General features: G+C 46.8%; 1 protein-coding gene across 4 annotated transcripts in view; it reads right to left on the bottom strand.

Annotated features, from left to right (window-relative positions):
- Window positions 1-4,141: 4,141 nt before the first annotated feature.
- RXRA (retinoid X receptor alpha) overlaps window positions 4,142-21,026 on the bottom strand; it is a 175,965-nt gene continuing 159,080 nt past the window's right edge. For all 4 annotated transcript variants that reach the window (XM_066580229.1, XM_066580230.1, XM_066580231.1 and 1 more), the window contains 6 exons: window positions 19,607-19,776; window positions 17,699-17,828; window positions 14,128-14,260; window positions 12,928-13,019; window positions 11,234-11,339; window positions 4,142-4,691 (listed from right to left, as the gene is read on the bottom strand). In XM_066580229.1, coding sequence (XP_066436326.1) covers window positions 4,544-4,691; window positions 11,234-11,339; window positions 12,928-13,019; window positions 14,128-14,260; window positions 17,699-17,828; window positions 19,607-19,776 — 779 coding nt within the window. In that variant the 3' untranslated portion in view covers window positions 4,142-4,543. The remainder of the gene's footprint in view (window positions 4,692-11,233; window positions 11,340-12,927; window positions 13,020-14,127; window positions 14,261-17,698; window positions 17,829-19,606; window positions 19,777-21,026) is intronic.

The raw sequence follows: 21,026 nt of genomic DNA, 5'->3' as shown, positions 1-21,026 counted from the left end.
TTTTCCAGTGTCTGTGAAAAGAAATAGGGGTGTCTGATTATTTTTTAGACTGGTTGGACTCTAGCAGTTTATTGGGAGAGTAATTATTGGCATCTTACAGCGCAAAGTGAATGCTAGCAATAAGTTCATATCAGTAACGGAGTAAACATCCATCACTTAATATTTTTTAGACTACATTATGGTCCTCTGATGGTCCGGGATTTTAAATAAATTGTCCAGAAAACAAAATTCAGGTTGAAAACGGGTTCTGCAAGATGCAGTTGATCTAAGCGGATAGATGGATACACGCTTCAGTCACTTCTACATTTTAACCCCCCCCCCCCCCCCCCCCCCGCTTGCGTCATTCCGTAAACTAACAGTTGTTTGTTCAATGATTGAATCCCGGTGATCGCATCCCGCACGCCACTTTATGCATTCGGCTTCCCAGCAGCTCCAGTTACTTATGGAGTTCTCTACCACAAGGCTGCAGTGAAAGGGTTACCAGAGAAAAACTTATTTGTCCAGCGGAAATGCGCACAGAGCCTCCAGGGTAAAGTGCGAGTTACACAAGCCGGGGTCAGTCCAACAAACTGATGGTCATTGGCCCTGCAGCGATTAAGGCAAAGTGTTTACATGGACGGAGCTGCTCCAAGGATGGAACCAGCTGGTCGCTAGGACCGGGCCAAAACTAGGCCATTTTCTGGGGGGGAATTGTTTGCATCAGTAAGGCACTGGATGATGAGCGGATATCACATAAACCGGACGTGGGGGGGCTACGCTGCTCTCTGGCCCTGTATGTCTTGGGGAGCAATAACTGAGGGTTATGTCAGGACAAGGACCCGAAGGCACAGAGCGGTGATCCTGTCCATGGGGGATGAGCTATTGGCGCAGATCTTGAGGGGACAGGACTGGTTCTGCCCACGTCTACAGGGTTACATGCACACGGATCCCATCGCTGTACTGTAAAGCTAAATCTCACTTATCTTGTACTGATCTTAATTGACAGCATCTCTTGTACTCCTGTCACACCCAGAGCTGCAGTCACTTGAAATTTGCTACGTGCTTTTACTATCATCTCCGATCGTTGCGCCGTATGAATTGGTTAAGGGACTGCGTGCAATTCGTTCTTTTTCTTCCTACAAGGGCATCTTCTTTGCAGTAGTGATCGTTCGTTCCCTTACTAGGATTTCTCGTCCCCATGCAGATGCCATTGTACGGCTGCGCCCTTCTTTGTTTGCACATGGAGATGTGCAGCGGGCACTTTAACATTCGTAGAAGCCTACTCAGGCGACGAATGAGCATTTGCTTGTTTGTGAGCCCTTTCACACAGCCCAATAAGTGGGCCACACAAAAGGGCCTTAAAGGGGTTATCTCCTTGTTTTTAAATGGATGACCTATGCTCTGGAGTTTATGAATAGAAGTCTGCCGCTCGGGACCCCCATCCATCAGCTGATGGCCTGCTGTCCACTGCAGGGGAGGAAGGGCCGGCTTAACTCTCATTGAAGCCAATGGGAGCGCTGCGCTCCTACAGCACTTCCTGCTGGTGAGGACTGGGTGTGATGTCAAAATGGGCAGGCAATCCCTTTAAGAAAAAGATGGCTGTATGTGGACAAATGATTGTATTAACAGTTGTCCGCATGCAATACCTTGTGAGTAAACAAGCGCCCAGTACTCGTTACTGTAGCCTGATTAGCCTGTCTAATAGAACTCCTTATTCGCAGTATATATGGACAAGCTGCTGATTTAGAATCCACAGAGTTTTTCAGTACCATGTGATGGTGATTTTTATTAAAATCCCCTCCACCTGGCTTGTAATGTAAATGCTGCTGAATTTCCACAGCATTGGCGTCTGTAAGAGCTCTGCCGGCTTCCTGTAGTGCACTGACCTGTGGACTGCTCTGTTGTGTCTGCTAGGAACACTACATCTTCCTCAATGCACCCCAGCAGAGCCGGACCCTGCAGGGAGATCACCGGGGCTTAATAGACAGTGCAAACCTAGGCTCCACAGTCTTATCACTAAATGATAAGTATCTAACTTTAAGACTGTCTAGTCTAAGTTTCGACCACCTATTAGTTAGCACCGAAATGTCTGCACCATTTAGGGGACGCCTCTTTTTCGGACAAGTTGGGGGAAAAAAATGTTTGAACGTGTCTATAAACACATGATAAATGTGGTGCCAGCATTAAGTCAGTCCGCTGGTGTCATTTGCACCAGAAAACTTGTATTCTGAATAGTAAATAAGCCCCATTATTGCTCCTCACAAGATTGTAGACGGCCAAAATGTCCTTGTTGATCCATTTTTATTATAAAAATCGCAAATTAATTGATCATTTTTACTTCGCTTTCTTCTTTTCTGCCATTTCTCTGTCATTTTGAAAAGAAAAAAAAATAAACTCTAGACATTTCCATCTAGAGGGAGAAACGCTGTTACTGTAACTAGAAACGGGAAGCAATTGCCTAATATCTGATCTGAATTCTTGCGTTATCTGGACCCTACGTAAAAGTGTCCGTCACATGTGATGTAGTAGTGGTTAAGAGATCACTCCGTTGGCCACCGGCTGCCCCAGTACAGGGCTGTGGGCACAGCGCTGCTCACCACCTCCTTACTATGCTGGATGCTACAAGGTACATTCCTCCTCTGAAATCTAACCAAACGCCCCTGTAAGCTGTCCTATCTGATGCTGTCACTTTGGCTGCAGGCGGAGGTAGAGGATGACCGGCTCCGGCTGGGGGGTTCCCACAATTCTGTTTGCTAGTCGCTATATTAGAATAACAGAAGAGGTATAACAATAGCATTAATAGCGCTTAACCAGTTGCAGGTAAGAAAGAGGAGGGGGGGGGGGGGCTTCACAGAAGCGTGCCGTCGGCATTGGCTCAGGTTCCGAGTAACTCGCTCTCATACAGAACAGAGAGCGACAACAAAGGAGAGAGAACAAGTTTCTTTGGAAAATATACATAGACCATTGTATGCTTTACAAGAAGAAATAAAGAAAGGTCAGTTACTCCACCGCCGCCGCTGTGCTGACCGACCCTGGGACAGAAACTGAACATTACTGAGGTTTCTCTGTAGACCCTCCTAGATGGACACATAGGATCAGCTGTGTCCCCCCTCCCTTACTAGAACACTAGTGACTGGCAGGGCCATTCACTCGATGGTGGCAGCACTTTTGGCACTTTGGATCTGGTTGAGCTACAACTGCAGAGATCTTCAGGTAGTAACGACTACTAAAAAAAGGGGGAAAAATGTCCTCTAATTCCAGTTGTAACACCGCAAAAGTCAAAGAACCAAAAGGTTGTCTGCTGTGCCTTCTACGAGCCTGGGACCATCCGTTCTTAAAGGCGACGCTGTAAGGATCCAGATCTACCTGCTGTGGAGGGTGACCCCGGGACCAGAACCTCTGCATGAAGTCAGTTTTGGTTGTAGAAATCTCTGCTGCTTGTGATACGAGAACAATAGAAATTTTGTACTAAGATTTTGGAGATTACAAGTTGACATAATGACGGGGATTTTCTGCCTCCTCCAGCCCCCCCCCCCCCATGACTAGAGAGGTTAAGTGATGCTCTGAAGCCCTCTCTAGACGAAAAGGAGTTTTGAAAACATTGGACAAAATCCCTGAAGTCTACCCGTGGTACCCAAAGAGTCCTCATTTCTTTCGCTCTTCTGATACTGACATTTTATATATATGATTTTTTCATTATTTTTATTTTTCTATTAAAGAGGCAGCAAATCCCGGTCTTTGGGCATCTAAAACTTTCTCGAATACATAAAAACAAAAATAATTTGTTAATTCTGTAGTGCCTTGTTCCAAAAGAGCCTTAATACAAGCTAAACAATCACCCAAAACGGTTCTAAAAAAAATAAAACGTCAGGCTGTGGATACTGAACGGATTTCCAGCACTTACACCACAGGTTAGAAACAGTCCACACATCAAATGCCGAATTCCTCCCCATAAAACGCTGGCGAGGGGCACCTGACAAGCTCTGCGCCGAGCTTTAACGTTGAGATGCTTTTGATGATTAAGGCCTAACATCAGATATGGGATCGATCCCCCCACTGCCTGTGGAATAAATTCCCAATGTCGGCAATTGCGAGCCCGGCAGGCGGATGACTTGCTCGTGGCAATGACCCCGAATGACAAGGATTACCAAAGTCTTCCACAGTCCTTATGCATCATATGTATTAAAAACCAAAAATAAAATAAAAAATACATTCACCCTCCGAGATCTGTGCGGATTTTTCTGTGTTTCAGATACTGGGGCCGAAGTTACCAAGAACAGCAACTGAAGCTTCAGCAGCGACAAGCAAGCCATCTTAAACAAAAAGGAGAAGAGCTTAAGGGCGAGCCCGGCCGGTACGCGTCCCAGGCGTCCGTCACTCTTGGCTGTTCATGATGGGACTGCGTGGTCCCAGCTCTGTGGATGGACTGAAGGCGCACAAGTGACATAGGATGAAGGATCCTGGACGTTTTCTGTAAGCGTGGAGGGACCACAGTGTCTCTTGAGGGGCGTCCTGTAAGAAGTCTATTGCCCTCGGCACATGGGAACAAAACACCATGCGTCTCTTAAGTCATTTGATGAGGCGCTTCCAGCATTTCCATTAAGAAGGTGTCGATGGGTGTGTCTCCTATTAGCTTGAAGAAGAAAAGGTGTTCCAAGCATTTGAGGCCGATGGACCGAAGAGCGGGCAGACGCAGCAAGAGCTTTGCAAACCTGTCAAGCAAAGAGAAAACGTGCAAGTCAGCGACTACAAAGAAAACATTTGCATATATCAGTTTACTTGAAACTCTTAGGCCTCCCTCACAGGCGTTTGCAGAAACGCAGCGGTTTCAGCAGTGTTGTCATGGATTTTTGACAACTTTTCGGCTGTGTTTTTAGCACAGCTGTAAACACAGCCAAGAATGCTGAAAAAAAGAATTAAGCCTCACCTTGCTGGTGCCGTCTGATCTCCCGGCACTGGTCATCGCCGACAGAGGATCTTTTGCTAGTGATGGGGTTTGAAGACCCCGACTTCAGCAAGAGATTGCTCTGACTGGCTGAGCCCACTGAGTGTCAGCAGGCTCAGCCAATCACACCTAGTGCTTGATGCACCAATCACAGCATTCATTGAATGGCTGTGATTAGTGCATCGAGCGCCAGCTCTGCTTGGCGGAGCCAGAGCTCCTGAACTAATCAGAGCAACCTCTCGCTGGGAGGCGGGGATTTCAATCCCTGTCACTAGCAATAGATGCTTTGTTGGCTTGACAAGTGCCTGTCAGCCTGCCCCGAGCTTCGGAGAGCAGCAACAGGGACCCCGAAGGCACCAGCTAGGTGAGTATTCTCTTTTTTTTTTTTAGGTAGTGTAGCTAGCACTTGCAATTAGCGCTGTCAAAAACGAGGTACCAACTTGTACCACATTTTCAGCATCGCTGAAACTCTTGCCCATTTGATTCAATGGGCAACGCAAGGCTGAAAAAGGCCAAAGATAGAAAATGCTTCGCTGTCAAAGTGCAGCGTTGAAGACGTTTGTGTGAGCAGCCCCATTGAAATGAATGAGAGCGCTGTACAGGACCGTCTGTGTGAGGGAGGCCCTAAGGGCCACGCAATGATTATCATTCAAACGAGTGAATATGAATTTCGTTCAGTCTAAACGCAACCAACAATTGGATGACGAACAATAGCTTGTTCAGTTTTCGCTCGGCTTTCATTTTATGATAAAAATCATTGTTGGCTCATTCACTGATCATTCAGTCTCATTCACTTATACAGCAAATTTGAAGAAGCCAACGATGTGTCTGCTGTATATACAGGCTGCATGAACAAACAAGCCAAGTCTGACATCGTTCGCTCCTTCTAACGAACCATCGGCCGCTTACAATGAAGGGCTGTTTTTGCATTTTTTACTCTCCTCCCTCAATATTTACGTTCAGCTGTTTTTGAGGAGGCGGGTATAATCTTCTCGTTGGTGTTGGATACGGCCCCAGGCTGCATCCGTCCATAGAGACATTTGGGTGAAGCGTGTGCGAACGGGTTAAGTGTCTTCCTGGCCATGATGATACAGAAGCTTCCTCACAGACTTAAGTTCCATGAGAGAAGCTCTGAAAACTCATTAATTGTTAACTGCGCTCTCATGGGATCCAACCCAGATTTTTTTTTCCTTCCCCCGTCATCACGCAATCTACGTGGTCAGGGGAAAAAAATAAACCAAACCCTTTTACAGATTGGAAAGAGGCCAAAAAAGGGGATAATTTCTGCTGAGTTGTTGAGAACAGAAGTCCGAGCGCCAGGAAAAACAAGACTTTCTGAACGCCATCCAGGAAGCGCAACTTTAAAATATAACCTAAAACACATGCTGGCCGGGGGAAGGGTCCCGTCCTTCGGGGCTGAGGCTCCTTGCGCTTCCTCGGACAATGTGGGGTGGAGATTATTATTTTAGGTGATGCTGTTTGTATCGCGGAATAATAATGAAGCAGTAGATAAAGGAGGGCGACGATCAGCTGTGCCTTGGCAGGAGAAAGAGATTGGGAAGACTTGCCGGGGGCTGCGCAGCAGAATGCACCGTCACGTGATGTGGCATGACATTGGTCTAGGTTATTGCACAGTGGCTAGGATTTATTATAGGGTCGTTTACAGCCACCTAAGTAAAGCCATGTGCAGTGGAAGACACGAGTCTAAAGGCCCTTTTACACACAATGATTATTGCTCTAAATTCTCGCAAAAGCCATCTTTTGAGTGATAATCGTTGCTTGTAAATGTGTGCCCATCCTGCACTTTTCGGCCATTGCCAAGTTTAGCTCAGTCATCCGTGATAAGAGGGACCACAAGCCGAGTTCTCTGTGGGCAGCGCTGATAACATTCTTTTAGCTGCTGTCCCACTGGAGAACAATTGTGATGTATTCATAGAACAGACCACCTGCTGTTCTCTAAATACACGCAAATGAAGCTAGTTAGCTTCTACTGGGCTGATTAGCCCCATAAGTAGCTAATGCAAAATAATTGCTCAAAACTGTCAGTTTCTGACAAATTTTGAGTCTAATCTCCTGCCCATCTTGTTAATATCTACAAAGCTGTTCATAGAGAATTTTAAGTGTAAAGGCCCTTTTACACACAAAGATGATCCTCAAAAGATGGCTTTTAAGTGATCATTTTGCACAAACTACTAATTGGTACTAATGCCAATTAGTAGCTTATTAATGTGTATGAGCCGCTGGGAGCTATATTCAGAGAACAGCGGGTGGTCTGTTCTTTGAATACATTCCCTTTGTTCTGCCATGGGGCTGACAGCTGAAACAATGTTATCAGCGCTCCCTGCGGAGAACACAGCGTGAAGCCCCTGCTATCAGCTCTTCTCGACGAACAATGGATTTAATGCCGAACATAAAATCATAGTTTGGCAGAAAAGTGAAAGATGGGCACATTGCCACGCAACGATTATCGCTCAAAAGATATTTTTTGAGCTAATTTTGAGCGATCATCGTTGTGTGTAAAAGGGCCTTAAATTCAGACAATTAATCTTCATACAAAGTTATTAAATTATGTATATTGCAGCAAGCCACAGTCACCACGCTTAAAGTGTCACATCATATACAGTAGCTTTCTAGTTCCTCCATAGTAGAATTGTAAAGGCCATTATTACTCATGTCTAATGCACCCATAGGCTAAGAAAATGGAGTAAATATGGTAATTAGCGACCGGGTTCTATGACATGCAATAGGTCTGATAGGGGTCAATCATATTTTTAATAACCTAACATAAGAAAGATAAGGAAACAGTGTAATAAATGTGACATTAGTTATTTGGTTATGTTATGTATTATATGTAAAACATTCCGGAAGTTGCTAATAGAATTTGGATATAGAATCATATAAGGTATATTCAAGCGTTTATTTGGATGATGACTTTAAAATACTAAATGTATGATTAATTAGATTTTATTCAGCTATCTTACAAGTCTGAACCCTTGACCAGGTACTGAATACTAAGTAGGTGGCTGAACCAGTTTCTATGTGTAAACTAGAAACAATGCCCCCTCTTTTGATGTGCAAATTGTTGAAGATTACATTCTGGTTTGGGAAGAAGTGTAATTAAGAATGTACTCAGACAGTATGGAGTCATCTGTATGTAACTGTTTTATGTCCACTTCAAACAGTTTTTCTGATACCTTTTGTTTAGAAGGCTTTTGATTTACAGCCATATTGTAATCTGTTGGAATGTAGACTTGGTCACCAAAGTAGATTGAAACTAAGTATCAGGTAACATTTGGAAACGCCTTCTTTCCATCTTGCATAAAAACTAGCAAATGTTCAAAAATAAACTAGAATTCACTAGACTGTGTATGTGTAGTGGCTTCTTATGGTTCTCATCTACGAGTACTCGATATAATATTTCCTCTTAATTTGGACTCAGGCAACATTCGCATTGGTCTCCGTTGACAGACCCCCCAACAGCATAGTATTCAGTTTCTAGTCATGGACGGTCCAGGTGTGAAGCAGGCATCATATGCTGTAACCCTCTTGGGCTGCACAGAGATGGCTGGGGGTGTACGCTGCGGAAAGCAGGTGAGCAGGACTGTAAATACATGAATGTTAGTGATTTATATGGTTCTCATTGTATAAATCTGGAACACCCCTTTAACATCAGAATTTCGGGAGCGGCTCCTGGCATGTCCAGCAGGGCTCCTATATACAGACATACCGCCTTCACAACATATATAAAGATGTATGTATACATTGACAGCTGCACTATAAAATGCACTGTATGCCAGGGGGGAATGGGAGGAAATTCAGCCTGGAACTCCTGGGAGAGTTGAATATTAGCATAAGATACAGACTATTTGACATTATTTCTAATAAGTTGGCATTGAGAAACATTTGTCTTCTAGAAGCAAATAGATGAAATAAAACCTACAGTAAATGGTCAGGCAGGTGATGGGGCCCTTTAAAAACGAAAGCTCTGCTCACATTGGTTACTGCAAGTTTTGATAAATGAGGCCCTAACAACATTTTTAGTGTTCCAATGTATCAAAAATGACAAAATGAAAACGTTGCAAATAGTCTTGTTTAAGGTCAGAGCAACAGAACTGGTGACACAAGATGGTAATGGCAGTGAATGTCATCATGATGCAGACGCCCAACTTACGATGACCCCACAGACAGCAGAGATCCTACCCTGATGACTTTTTGTCACCACATTCTTTATCACGAGTTGTTAATGTCACACGGCAGCAAGGACCAACGCTTACAACTCAAAACTTAGATCAGTGTTTTAAGTAAAAGGCCCCTCTGGTGTGAAGTGCGCCGGCTGAATGGAGACGCACACATCCTAATGCATTTGGCATATGCTCGAGCGCCGAATGTGAAATCAACATCAGCTACAAAGTATTGTAACTTTCAGTTACAATTTGCTGCAGTTTCTGGGGTAAATTATAGTGAATTTGAAGGGCCACAAGTGGCTCTGGCCCCTAACGTTAAGCCCAAACACTTTTTAGGAAGTATCATATATATTCACACACCATGGAGCCTTAAATGAATCTCCACCCCTTAGTGTCTACAACTTGTATACAGAACTGTGCATTTCCAAGATTACAGACCCTTTGTAGTCCGATATTGCAGTTGTTGCATCTTGGTACCATCCATCTGTCGTATAATAGGCTACAGAGTAAAAGTAGCTGGGCAGCTCGAGGGGAGTACGACTGCAGACCGGAGCTCACAGAGTTTATCGATCAGACAATCATAGAATGGTAGAGTTGGAAGGAACCTCCAGGGTCATCGGGTCCGACCCCCTGCTCAGTGCAGGATCACTAAATCATCCCAGACAGATGCCTGTCCAGCCTTAGTTTAAACACTTCCATTGAAGGAGAAATCACCACCTCCCGTTGCAACCTGTTGCACTCACTGATCCCCCTCACTGTTTAATATCTAATCTGTGTCTCCCCCCTTTCAGTTTCATCCCATTGCTTCTAGTCTTTCCTTGTGCAGATGAGAGCCCTTCAGATATTTGTGGACAGCTATTAAGTCTCCTCTCAGCCTTCTCTTCTACAAGTTAAACATTCCCAGATCCTTTAACCGTCCCTCATAGGACATGATTTGCAGACCGCTCACCATCCTGGTAACTCTTCTCTGAACTTGCTCCAGTTTGTCTATGTCTTTTTTTAAAGTGAGGTGCCCAGAACTGGACACAGTATTCCAGATGAGGTCTGACTAAGGAAGAGTAGAGGTGATAATGACCTCACGTGATCTAGACTCTGTGCTTCTCTTAATACATCCCAGCATTGTGTTTGCCTTTTTGGCTGCTGCATCACATTCTTCACTCATGTTCAGTCTATGATCTATTAGTACACCCAAGTCTTTCTCACATGTGCTGCTGCTTAGCCCAATCCCCCCCCCCCCCCATTCTGTATGTGTTTTTTTTCCACTTTTCTTGCCCAGATGTAGGACTTTGCATTTCTTCTTGTTAAATACCATTCTGTTAGTCGCCGCTCACTGTTCAAATGTTTATTGATCTTTTTGAATCCTCCCTCTCTCTTCCCCAGTGTTAGCTATCCCTCCTAGCTTTGTGTCGTCAGTAAATTTGATCAGTTTCCCATCAATTTCCTCCTCCAGATCATTTATGAAAATGTTGACCAACACTGGGCCTAGGACAGAGCCTTGTGGTCCCCACTTGATACATTCCTCCACTTGGATGTGCAGCCATTTATGACCACTCTTTGAGTACGATCACTCAGCCAGTTGGGAATCCACCTAACAGTTGCCTTGTCAATCCCAGATTTGACAAAGTATCTCATACCATACTTATTGAAAAAATGACCAAATGCTTTACTAAAGTCCAGATCTACTATATCCACCGCATTTCCCTGATCACCCCAGTCAGTGATACTATCATAGAAGGAAATTAGATTAGTCTGGCATGACTTCATTGTTACAAACCCATGCTGGCTCTGGTTAATTACTCCATTCTCATCCAAGTACTTTTACAATTTCTCATTCCACACTGGCTGCAGACATGCACATAGACTTGGACCTTTTAAACCTGTAGAGTCGTGCTTTAATTTACTGTACTAGTAGTCGCCATATTTGCCACTTTTCTTGTCAGGACTGTAACATACTGCTATCCAATGTCTGCGCTCTTTGTTTTCCTGTTCTATTTTTGCATCACTTCACCATCAGAAAGCAGCACAGACCAAAATACTACACCTGGTCAGGATTTCCTGCCGTGCGCAGCCAAAAATACACCGACACAGCCCAGGTCCCTGACAGAGGAGGGACGGTACTACTCACCTCCCCGGCTGCTCTGGGTATTTGTGTTTACAGTAAGCTTCCAAGGATGCATAGACCTTCTCACGTAACGCTTCCACCTCTGATGGGTTGGAGAGACCCTTAGAATCTGCATGATAGAAGTGAGGGGTTACATGATTAAATTATGGAGGAAGGATCGGGATTTCACAATTGGCAAAACATTGGGAAAAAAAGTAGAGAATGTGAAGAGACTATTAGAATCGTTTTCTGTGGATGAAGAGACAATAAATCAAAGAGTTGATCAGGATTGGCGGTGCCCTAAGGGTTGTCTATCCATACTGGCTTCATCGCCCTAGCTCTGGTGCCAGCACAGATTGTGTCCAGGTGAAGAAGTAGACTGAGTGCGATGCAAGAGGGGCCTTAACCCCTTAATGACATGGCCTATTTTGGCGTTGAGGACCAAGCGATTTTTGGTATTTTTCCATCTCCATTTTTCAAAAGCCATAACTTTTTTATTTTTCCGTCGACGCGGCCATATAAGGGCTTGTTTTTTGCATGGCGAGCTGTAGTTTTTATCGGTGCCACTTTTGGGTACATAGACAATATCATAAAACTTTTATTTATTTTTTTTTATGATAACCGGGGGAGAAAACGCATCAATTCTGACATAGATTTTTTTTTTTTTACAGCGTTAATCAAGCAGCATAAATGACACACTAAATTTTTTCTGCGGGTCGGTACGGTTACAACGATACCAAAATTCTTATATTTTTTTTTAGGTTTTTACACTTTTTTGCAATAAAAAGCCTTTTTTTAAAAAAATCCTTTTTTTTTCTCTATAGCTGCATTCAAAGTCCTGTAACTTTTTAATTTTTCTATGTACGGAGCTCTATAAGAGCTTATTTTTTGCGAGACGAGCTGTAGTTTTTATTGGTACCATTTTGGGGAATGTACGGCTTTTTTTGATCACTTTTATTGCATTTTTTGTGAGGCAAAATGCTAAAAATTAGCATTTTGCCTCTGTTGCTTAGCGTTTTTTAATACGCTTTTTGTTGTACAAAACAAAAAGCGTGTTCACCTTTTTGTACACGTAGTTACGGACGCGTCAATACCCAATATGTGGGGTTTTAATTTTTTTTTTACCTTTTTTTATGCTAATATTAGAAAAAGCATAAAAAGGTTTTTTTACTTTTTTTTTACATTTTTCTTTTTTTTACATTTTTCTTTTCTTTTTTTTACAGTATTTAAGTCCCTCTGCAGCACTATGCCTATGATCGCTTTCATAAGGCATGGCAGAGCTACTGCTCTGCCATGCCTTATCGCTTATACAGCGATCATAGGCATAGGCAATACAGGATGCCAGTGTCTGGTGTCCTGTTGCCATAGTGACAGGCCGGGCTCTCGCGATGACATCGTGAGAGCCGGCCGGAGACACAGAGGGAGCCGCGCTCCCTCTGTGAACTCTTTCCCTGCTGCGATCTACTTAGATCGCGGCAGGGAAGGGGTTAACAGCGGGGGGGGCATTTCCGATGCCCCCCCACTGTTGCAGCGGGACGCCGTCTGTGACTTACAGCCGGCTCCCGCTGCCGGATAGCGCGAGGTCAGTCATGACCGATGACGTACCGGTACGTCATTTTGCGCGAAGTACCAGGCTCCCATGACATACCGGTACGTCATGGAGCGGGAAGGGGTTAAACACAGTTTTTTCCACATTTTTAGGACATTAGTATTTTCACCTGGGTTGAATAAGACAATCGCTCGTAAGCAGCCCAGCTCAGTCTTGTCCATTTGCATATCCCGCATTTTGGAGACCAGTTCTGTGAGGACCCTGAAAAGTAGAAGCAGAAGCTGCGTTACTTATGGCCACAATTTATGACCGAATTGTAGCAACTAGTGAGATAACAGTAATGTTTGGTATCCATCAAGCAGCTCTGTCCTCAGCTGTATAGTTTCTTACTCTCAGAGAGGAGAATCACAGGTCCGACTGCAGTTAGTGTGAGCCGTCTCCAAACAAGCTGCTGCAGCCAATGATAATTGCTGGGCAATGTCATTGGCTGCAGCGGCAGGTTTATAGAACGTCACAGGGTGACTGTAGCATGTAAACAAACAGCACAGCGGAGTCTGGAGCCGGCGGAGGGGGACGAGCGGGGAGAGAAGAGTATCAGCTGCTTTGTTATGTTACACCACGGGGAACCTGTTGAGATGCCCTTTACATGACTCAGGTAGTCTGTATGTGTCACACTGATTTGCTATGGAAAATCTGCTGTGCATACATTGACCCTAAAACTCCAACAATTAGTGGCCATCTCTGGAAATTAAGAGCAGATTGTGTATCTTATCCAGGTTTTAGGTTCTCTTGTATTTTTCGCATCTCCGCTCAGTTCCATCATGATGAGTTTTTGGGTGAACCCGGCCTGATCACCTACACAGATCCGCGCACACGTCCGCTAACGTGTCTGTTCCCTATCATGAGTTGGGATGTGCTAGGTCTGTCTTTACAGGTGGAGCTACAGACAGCCATACTATGCAGGGAAACCCGTCCTAAACCAAACCTGCTTCAGCCTGACAGCATCCGAACGGAGTCAACGGCTACTACATCTGTGTACAGAGACCGAGCTGTAATACACTGTAACGAGCTCTGCACCTGTGCCATGATCAGGCGGAGCTTTCAGCCTTTTGTTGTGAACAATTAATGTTTCTATTCTCAGACAGCAAGCAGAGACCTTGAAAATGGCAAGGAATTGAAAACAAAGACTATTAAAATGTTGCCAATGTTAAAAAACAATGAAGCTTAATTTAAAAAATGGCCTCTTATAGGACAATCCTTTAAAGCAGAAATGATTCAGATGTCTCACTTCATGAAGTCTTCACGAATACATAGCAGAACACAAAAAAGTACACCCACTCCAATCAGTGGTTACAAATATATCTCATACCGGTCAAAGATTGCGCCAACGCCTGCACTGTGCGCGCTGTTCCGGTGTACGTGCAACCCGGTAGCTAAGAGGATTCCATCTTTGACAGCTATTGATCGATGTGAGAAAGAGGCGATGAGGAGTTCATTCCAACCTGCGGGAGAACAGCAAACATTTGACAAGTACTGCAATGGCGAGAGATAATGCCTGACCCGACACGCAGACCCTGAGCCCCGTCATACCCAACAGGCAGACCCTGAGCCCCGCCATACCCAACACGCAGACCCTGAGCCCCGCCATACCCAACACGCAGACCCTGAGCCCCGCCATACCCAACACGCAGACCCTGAGCCCCGCCATACCCAACACGCAGACCCTGAGCCCCGCCATACCCAACACGCAGACCCTGAGCCCCGACATACCCAACACGCAGACCCTGAGCCCCGCCATACCCAACACGCAGACCCTGAGCCCCCGTCATACCCAACACGCAGACCCTGAGCCCCGCCATACCCAACACGCAGACCCTGAGCCCCGCCATACCCAACACGCAGACCCTGAGCCCCGCCATACCCAACACGCAGACCCTGAGCCCCGCCATACCCAACACGCAGACCCTGAGCCCCGACATACCCAACACGCAGACCCTGAGCCCCGCCATACCCAACACGCAGACCCTGAGCCCCCGTCATACCCAACACGCAGACCCTGAGCCCCCGTCATACCCAACACGCAGACCCTGAGCCCCGTCATACCCAACACGCAGACCCTGAGCCCCGCCATACCCAACACGCAGACCCTGAGCCCCGCCATACCCAACACGCAGACCCTGAGCCCCCGTCATACCCAACACGCAGACCCTGAGCCCCCGTCATACCCAACACGCAGACCCTGAGCCCCCGTCATACCCAACACGCAGACCCTGAGCCCCGTCATACCCAACACGCAGACCCTGAGCCCCGTCATACCCAACACGCAGACCCTGAGCCCCGTCATACCCAACACGCAGACCCTGAGCCCCGTCATACCCAACACCCAGACCCTGAGCCCCGTCATACCCAACACGCAGACCCTGAGCCCCGTCATACCCAACACGCAGACCCTGAGCCCCGTCATACCCAACACGCAGACCCTGTGCCCCGTCATACCCAACACGCAGACACTGTGCCCCGTCATACCCAACACGCAGACCCTGTGCCCCGTCATACCCAACACGCAGACCCTGAGCCCCGTCATACCCAACACGCAGACACTGTGCCCCGTCATACCCAACACGCAGACACTGTGCCCCGTCATACCCAACACGCAGACACTGTGCCCCGTCATACCCAACACGCAGACACTGTGCCCCGTCATACCCAACACGCAGACACTGTGCCCCGTCATACCCAACACGCAGACACTGTGCCCCGTCATACCCAACACGCAGACACTGTGCCCCGTCATACCCAACACGCAGACACTGTGCCCCGTCATACCCAACACGCAGACACTGTGCCCCGTCATACCCAACACGCAGACACTGTGCCCCGTCATACCCAGCACGCAGACACTGTGCCCTGCGATACCCAACATAGAGACACTGTGCCCCGTCATACCCCGGCACTTAGGCCGCCTACACACGGGTGGAAATCCCGCGGCAGGATTTCCGCAACTGAAAGTCTGCATAGGAGTGCATTACAGTACGCACTCCTAGGCAGACGGCCGCGGTTTGGCCGCGCGAAATCTCACGCGGCATGTCCTATTTCTGTGCGGGGCTCACCCGGCCGCCGGCTCCGGTCTGCGCATGCGCTGGCTGCTCGGCAGCCGGCACATGAAAGAACCGGGGCCGCCGGGCGCGGGTGAGTACGCGCTCCTCCCTGCAGGCGCTGGGGTCGGGTCCCGCGGCGAGAATCCTCGCCGCCGGATCCGACCCGCTCATCTGCAGGCGGCCTTAGGCAAGTCCCCACAAAATGTTATGTGGCTTATATAAATCGTCTAGCAAAGCAGCACAGACATGAAGCAATACATCTGCTGCTGCCGTCCCGCTGCATACTGGGGAGACTTGCCATTCAGAAATCTAGGAAAGCTGGAAGACAACCCCCAAAATGGGGAACCAGAAGAGGACAACCCAAGGACGTATATTTACTGGAAGGTTTGGTGAATCTGACAACCGGCGTTCAGACTTTATCGATCGTTCTCTCCGGAGTTCCTCCGCCACATAACGGTATAAAGCATCGATGACTTTTATAACTTAGGCCAAGACATTTCTAGAGAACTCCATGTGGAATTTAGGCTCGGTAAGACGCCTCTTCCCAGTCTTGCCCTGCTTTCAGATGGCATATAAGGAAATGAGCGCCTTGCCTCGTCCGCTCCATTTTCCCTGCAGCAGCGTTTCATCTCCTATTAGGAGACGCATGAGTAGATTCAGCCGCACTGCTCGCTGGATGTTGGGCTGTGAAGGTTTTGTGTGCGGTCAATCCCCAGAGCCTGTTCGTGGCGCTCAATAATACATGAAGTCTCTGGCAAATTCCTGCAGGGAGGTGATTTAAAGCAGTGGGCACCGGATTCAGGATATGGGCTTACAGGCTGGCGACTGCTTCAGGGCATCTTTGTTGTTATTGATGTGCATGTGCCATACCAAAATCTTTAAAAAACTACAATTAATCAGTTCACAGAACCTGTCATATCTTGGCTTGTCTGGCGCCTGATTAATGACACCGGGGACTGCGCTGCGGTCAGGGTGTATTCACACGCAGATGAATTGTTTCTGTGACCAAAAAAACATTCCCCACATCTGGAGGTTTGTTGCCAGCCTCATACAGGTGAATGGAATGACCTCAGAAATGTCTGCGGTATACAAGATTGGGGGTACTACTCCTTCGCTAGTCAGATTCCAACCTCCCCCCCTTGGGTCAATAATAAAAGCAATGATCTGATTGGTTATGACTTGCAGGCCCTTCACTATTGCATTATTTCAGCTACCTTGTGTTTCCCGAAAGTAGGTCCTACCCTGATAGTAAGTCTTACGTGGGTTTTTTTCAGGGGAGGCTTGAAATATAAGGCCTCCCCCAAAAATAGGACCTACCTAACATGCCCTGCCCCCCCCCCCCCCCCCCCCCCAAAACAAAATCCCCACAATCCCCAGCTCCGCTGCGGCAAACTTCAGAGCCCTTCCCATCTGCCATTTCAGCTTTCCTGGTGACGGGACTTTGAATAGCCCGCCTCCAGCAAAGTGAGCGCTGTAATTGGCTAATCGAGCACCAGAAGCCAATCACAGCCGGTGCTCGATGAGCCAATCACAGCCGCTCAGTGATGTCATTCACTGATTGGCTCATCGAGGATCGGCTGTGATTGGTGCTGGAGGCAAGATATTTAAAGTCCCCACACCAGCAAAGCTAACATGGCAAATAAGGAGGACTCTGAAATTTCCGCAGTGCCGCCAGGGACTATGGAATACGCCGTGGACCAGATGAGTATAAGGCCCCCCTCCTCCCCTGAAAATAAGACACTTTTGCCTCTTTTAGGGTAAAAAAAAATAATATAAGACAGTGTCTTATTTTTGGGAAAACATGGTAGCTCTCCTCCATTATGGATAGTTAGTCACACTCACCCGCTCGGAGCAGTATTACTTGGTCGTCCAGTGGCAGTTCTGAAAAGTGCGGGATTCTTTTTGCCCATTCAACCAAAGTAAAGAGCTGCTTGTCGGCTGCTTGGCAAATGTTGGTGACAGGGTCACTGGGCTGGAAATAGAGAGAATCTGTTAATATCACTTACGGCACCCCACTTCCTCTTCTCCTCTACAAAGCATGGTTTTATCTAGGCTCTCCAGCCTATGTCCTACACATGACGGATGCAGTGCCGGGTTGCTTAGACTAACGTGATACACGCGGCTATACGCCATTTGCTGCTGTACAGCCAGAGTTTCCATCCCAAGACCTGCCCAAAGCCGGAAAACCTCTAGGAGACAAGAAGGGATGGAGACCGAGGCCTTGGAAGGATCTGTCAAAAACTTTCTCGCCCAAGTGCTAAGCTGCATTACCCGGCTTGCAGACACTTTTACTGTCACCTTATAGAGGAGGCGCAGATCCAGTTTGTCACGGTCCTGTTAAATTATACAGCATCTCGCCTTCAGCTCAGACACTGCAATCTCTAAGATTGTACAACCTATCACACAAGCGGCTGCGCCTCAGCCCTTCCCCCCATAATAAGGAAATCTAATCGCTTCTGTAAAGATTTAGGTATTTCTACTTCTAATAAGATGGGCGGCTCTGCTACCATCCAAACCAGTCAATTATAGACATCGCTTCCCTTTACTCATCTGGTGCTCCTCCAGTTACATCAGGTCTCGGGCCGGCGGCACACGACCGGATTTGAATTGCGGAATCAGCGATCCTCACCTGAGCGGACGATCCGCAGTGTTCCGCACACATTGAAAGAATAGAACATTTGCATATCTGCTCACATGAGCGGAAGGCGACTGCGATTTCTGCAAGGGATTTCAACCCTTTCCAATCCACTGTCTGACCTCTGAAGACATTATGATTTAAGGCTGTACAGCTCTGATGTTGGAAGACGTCTGTCTGGGTTCTCTTACTGTATATTGCCAGCCTCTCTGCTGTCGGAGCCTTTACAACGTGTCCCCTCATGCAGTACTGGCTTCAGCCAGCAGAGAGCGCTGTTGTATAATGGCAAAAAAAAGAGTAAGCCCCCTAGGAAAATCAGGATATAAATTAGATTGGAAAGGGTTAAATCCCTGCATGTTCTATTTTTGTGCGGACTCTGCAGAGATGGCTTTTATTGAAATCAATGGAAGCCGTCTGACCTTCGGTCCATCCGCAATGTACATTGCAGGTGAGCGCAGAAAAACAAAACAAAAAAACGGTACTGCTCACGACTGACGGCGAGCTGACGGAGTTGGGTTTATTACCCGACGCCTACGCTCTGCTCTTTCTCGGATCTGTTAGTACTTGGCCACGTTTCGGTCTTCCAAGTTGATCGCCGCCATCTTCTGACTATGTACTGAGCACTGTGCATTGGTAATGTGTTGGCCTACGAATACACTATATCTTCTCTGATCATATGATTAGTGCAGGCCCGCAGCGTGAGGAGGGACAGCCGTGCAGAGGAAGGACAGGTAGGTAATAGAACTCTCCCCCAGTCCCTAGCTACAGTTTGGAGGGTCACTTTAAGGTTTGGGATCTGTTATTTTATCTAAATGCCTGTAATGCATTGCATTGTGGGAAATGTTTTTGCCTCTAAATCAAACTGGGTGTTACAGGGACGGGTGAAAGCTAGATTTCCCACAATACAACGTAGCAGGATTTGCTATTAACAGACACTGAACCAGAAGGGGACATCAGGTTAATATGAGCTCGGATTAAGGAGAACCTTGCCACAAGTCTGAAAGTGATGAATGTAAGACGTTGCTGCAACAACAGACGTCCCGGAGGCCAAATGGACCTTTCATTGTTATAAAGGAGCCCTAATATCTAACATAGGCGTGCACAGTGCTACTTACAGAATTAGGGGTGAGGCCCATGTTGGCCTCGATGTAAGTTTCTGTCTTTGGCTCCACTGCCAGCTCAGCCTCCAGGATTTTCTCCACTGGCATGTCCTCGTTGGCGCTGCTGGTGCACTCTACCTCGTTCTCATTCCGGTCTTTCCCTCGCTGCCTCTCCTCCTGCACCGCTGCGCAAAAAACAACAGACAAGATGCATGAGGAACCAGGCTCATAAAGGATATTGATCTACTTCAATAGTGACAAACAGAAAAACCCCCACTGCTGATGGTGCCCCCTAGTGGTCAGCACTGGGAAACACCTTAATCTACTATTAATGTGCCGGGCCTTGTACTGTAATGCAGAATATCACAGACCTCAAAGAATACATGCAAACCAGGAGAATCCGTGCGCATACCGTGTCAGCGGTTTCTCTCTGCACAAGGATCCTCAGACCTGCAGCGGTGAGTTCAGTGAGCATCGGACTTGCATTATATTCGGAGGAAGTGTGTCTAATTGCATTTAACATTGTTCTTTGTACCATACGCTGTGAACGCTGTTGATGCTGAGACGCACGCGAGCCAAAGGCTGTTCACTTCTCGCACACATGAACCATGAGAAAATCCCAGCGCTGGCTGCCTTTCTGGAGACAATCAGCGAATTCCAGTCCTCCCAATTATTTAATAATATGATTACATTTTTGGAGCTGCAGCTTTCAGATGGAGACTTTTCTCTCTCTCTCTCTCTCTTTTTTTTCAGTCTGTTGGGAAATTGTTTGCCAAAGTTCACGGCCCGCTGCTCGGATCGGGAAAACCAGTGAAAGCAAAGAACTATTCCAAACACTACATGACCCAGGAGCGCTGGTGACCGAACTGCTTCACCACATCTATCTGCAGAACTACAAACAGGCACAACTGCTCTAACGCCACCCGCAGGCCGCCAACACCGGGTAGAAAAGGAGTTAATATCACAATGTAAACCCACAGAAGGAGTTCATAAAGTTTATAATGCAAAAACTAGGTACCAGCTTAGTCCTCCCTGCAAAGTCCCTCAGATGCTCATGCCGTAATCTCCACACAGAGAAGTAGGAGAGATTCAAAATGATGCATTATGGGAGATATCGACAGTCATCATTGACCATCAGCATAGTATGTGATGACAGGGAAGATTCAGGGAAGTTTTGTATATTAGGATTGTATACACACTGAAAGACCCCTTTATTAGAGCCCCCGCTTCTCTCATGATTGGAGCTTCCCTGTATAGGAATTAGAGCCGCAACCCCCCGGGCATAAAATCACACAGATCCGCAGATCAGTTTCAGTGTGAATCCACATTAGATGAAAAAATCCAGCGATCTGAGCGACTTCCAGCGAGGCCCGGTCATCGGTGCTAGACTAGCCGGGGCCGGGATGTCACTGCCAACCGCGTGGGGTTTGTCGTA

The sequence above is a fragment of the Eleutherodactylus coqui genome, chromosome 10 (assembly GCF_035609145.1).
Source record: "Eleutherodactylus coqui strain aEleCoq1 chromosome 10, aEleCoq1.hap1, whole genome shotgun sequence".
Lineage (NCBI taxonomy): Eukaryota > Metazoa > Chordata > Amphibia > Anura > Eleutherodactylidae > Eleutherodactylus > Eleutherodactylus coqui.
This window is presented reverse-complemented; position numbering and strand designations above follow the sequence as displayed.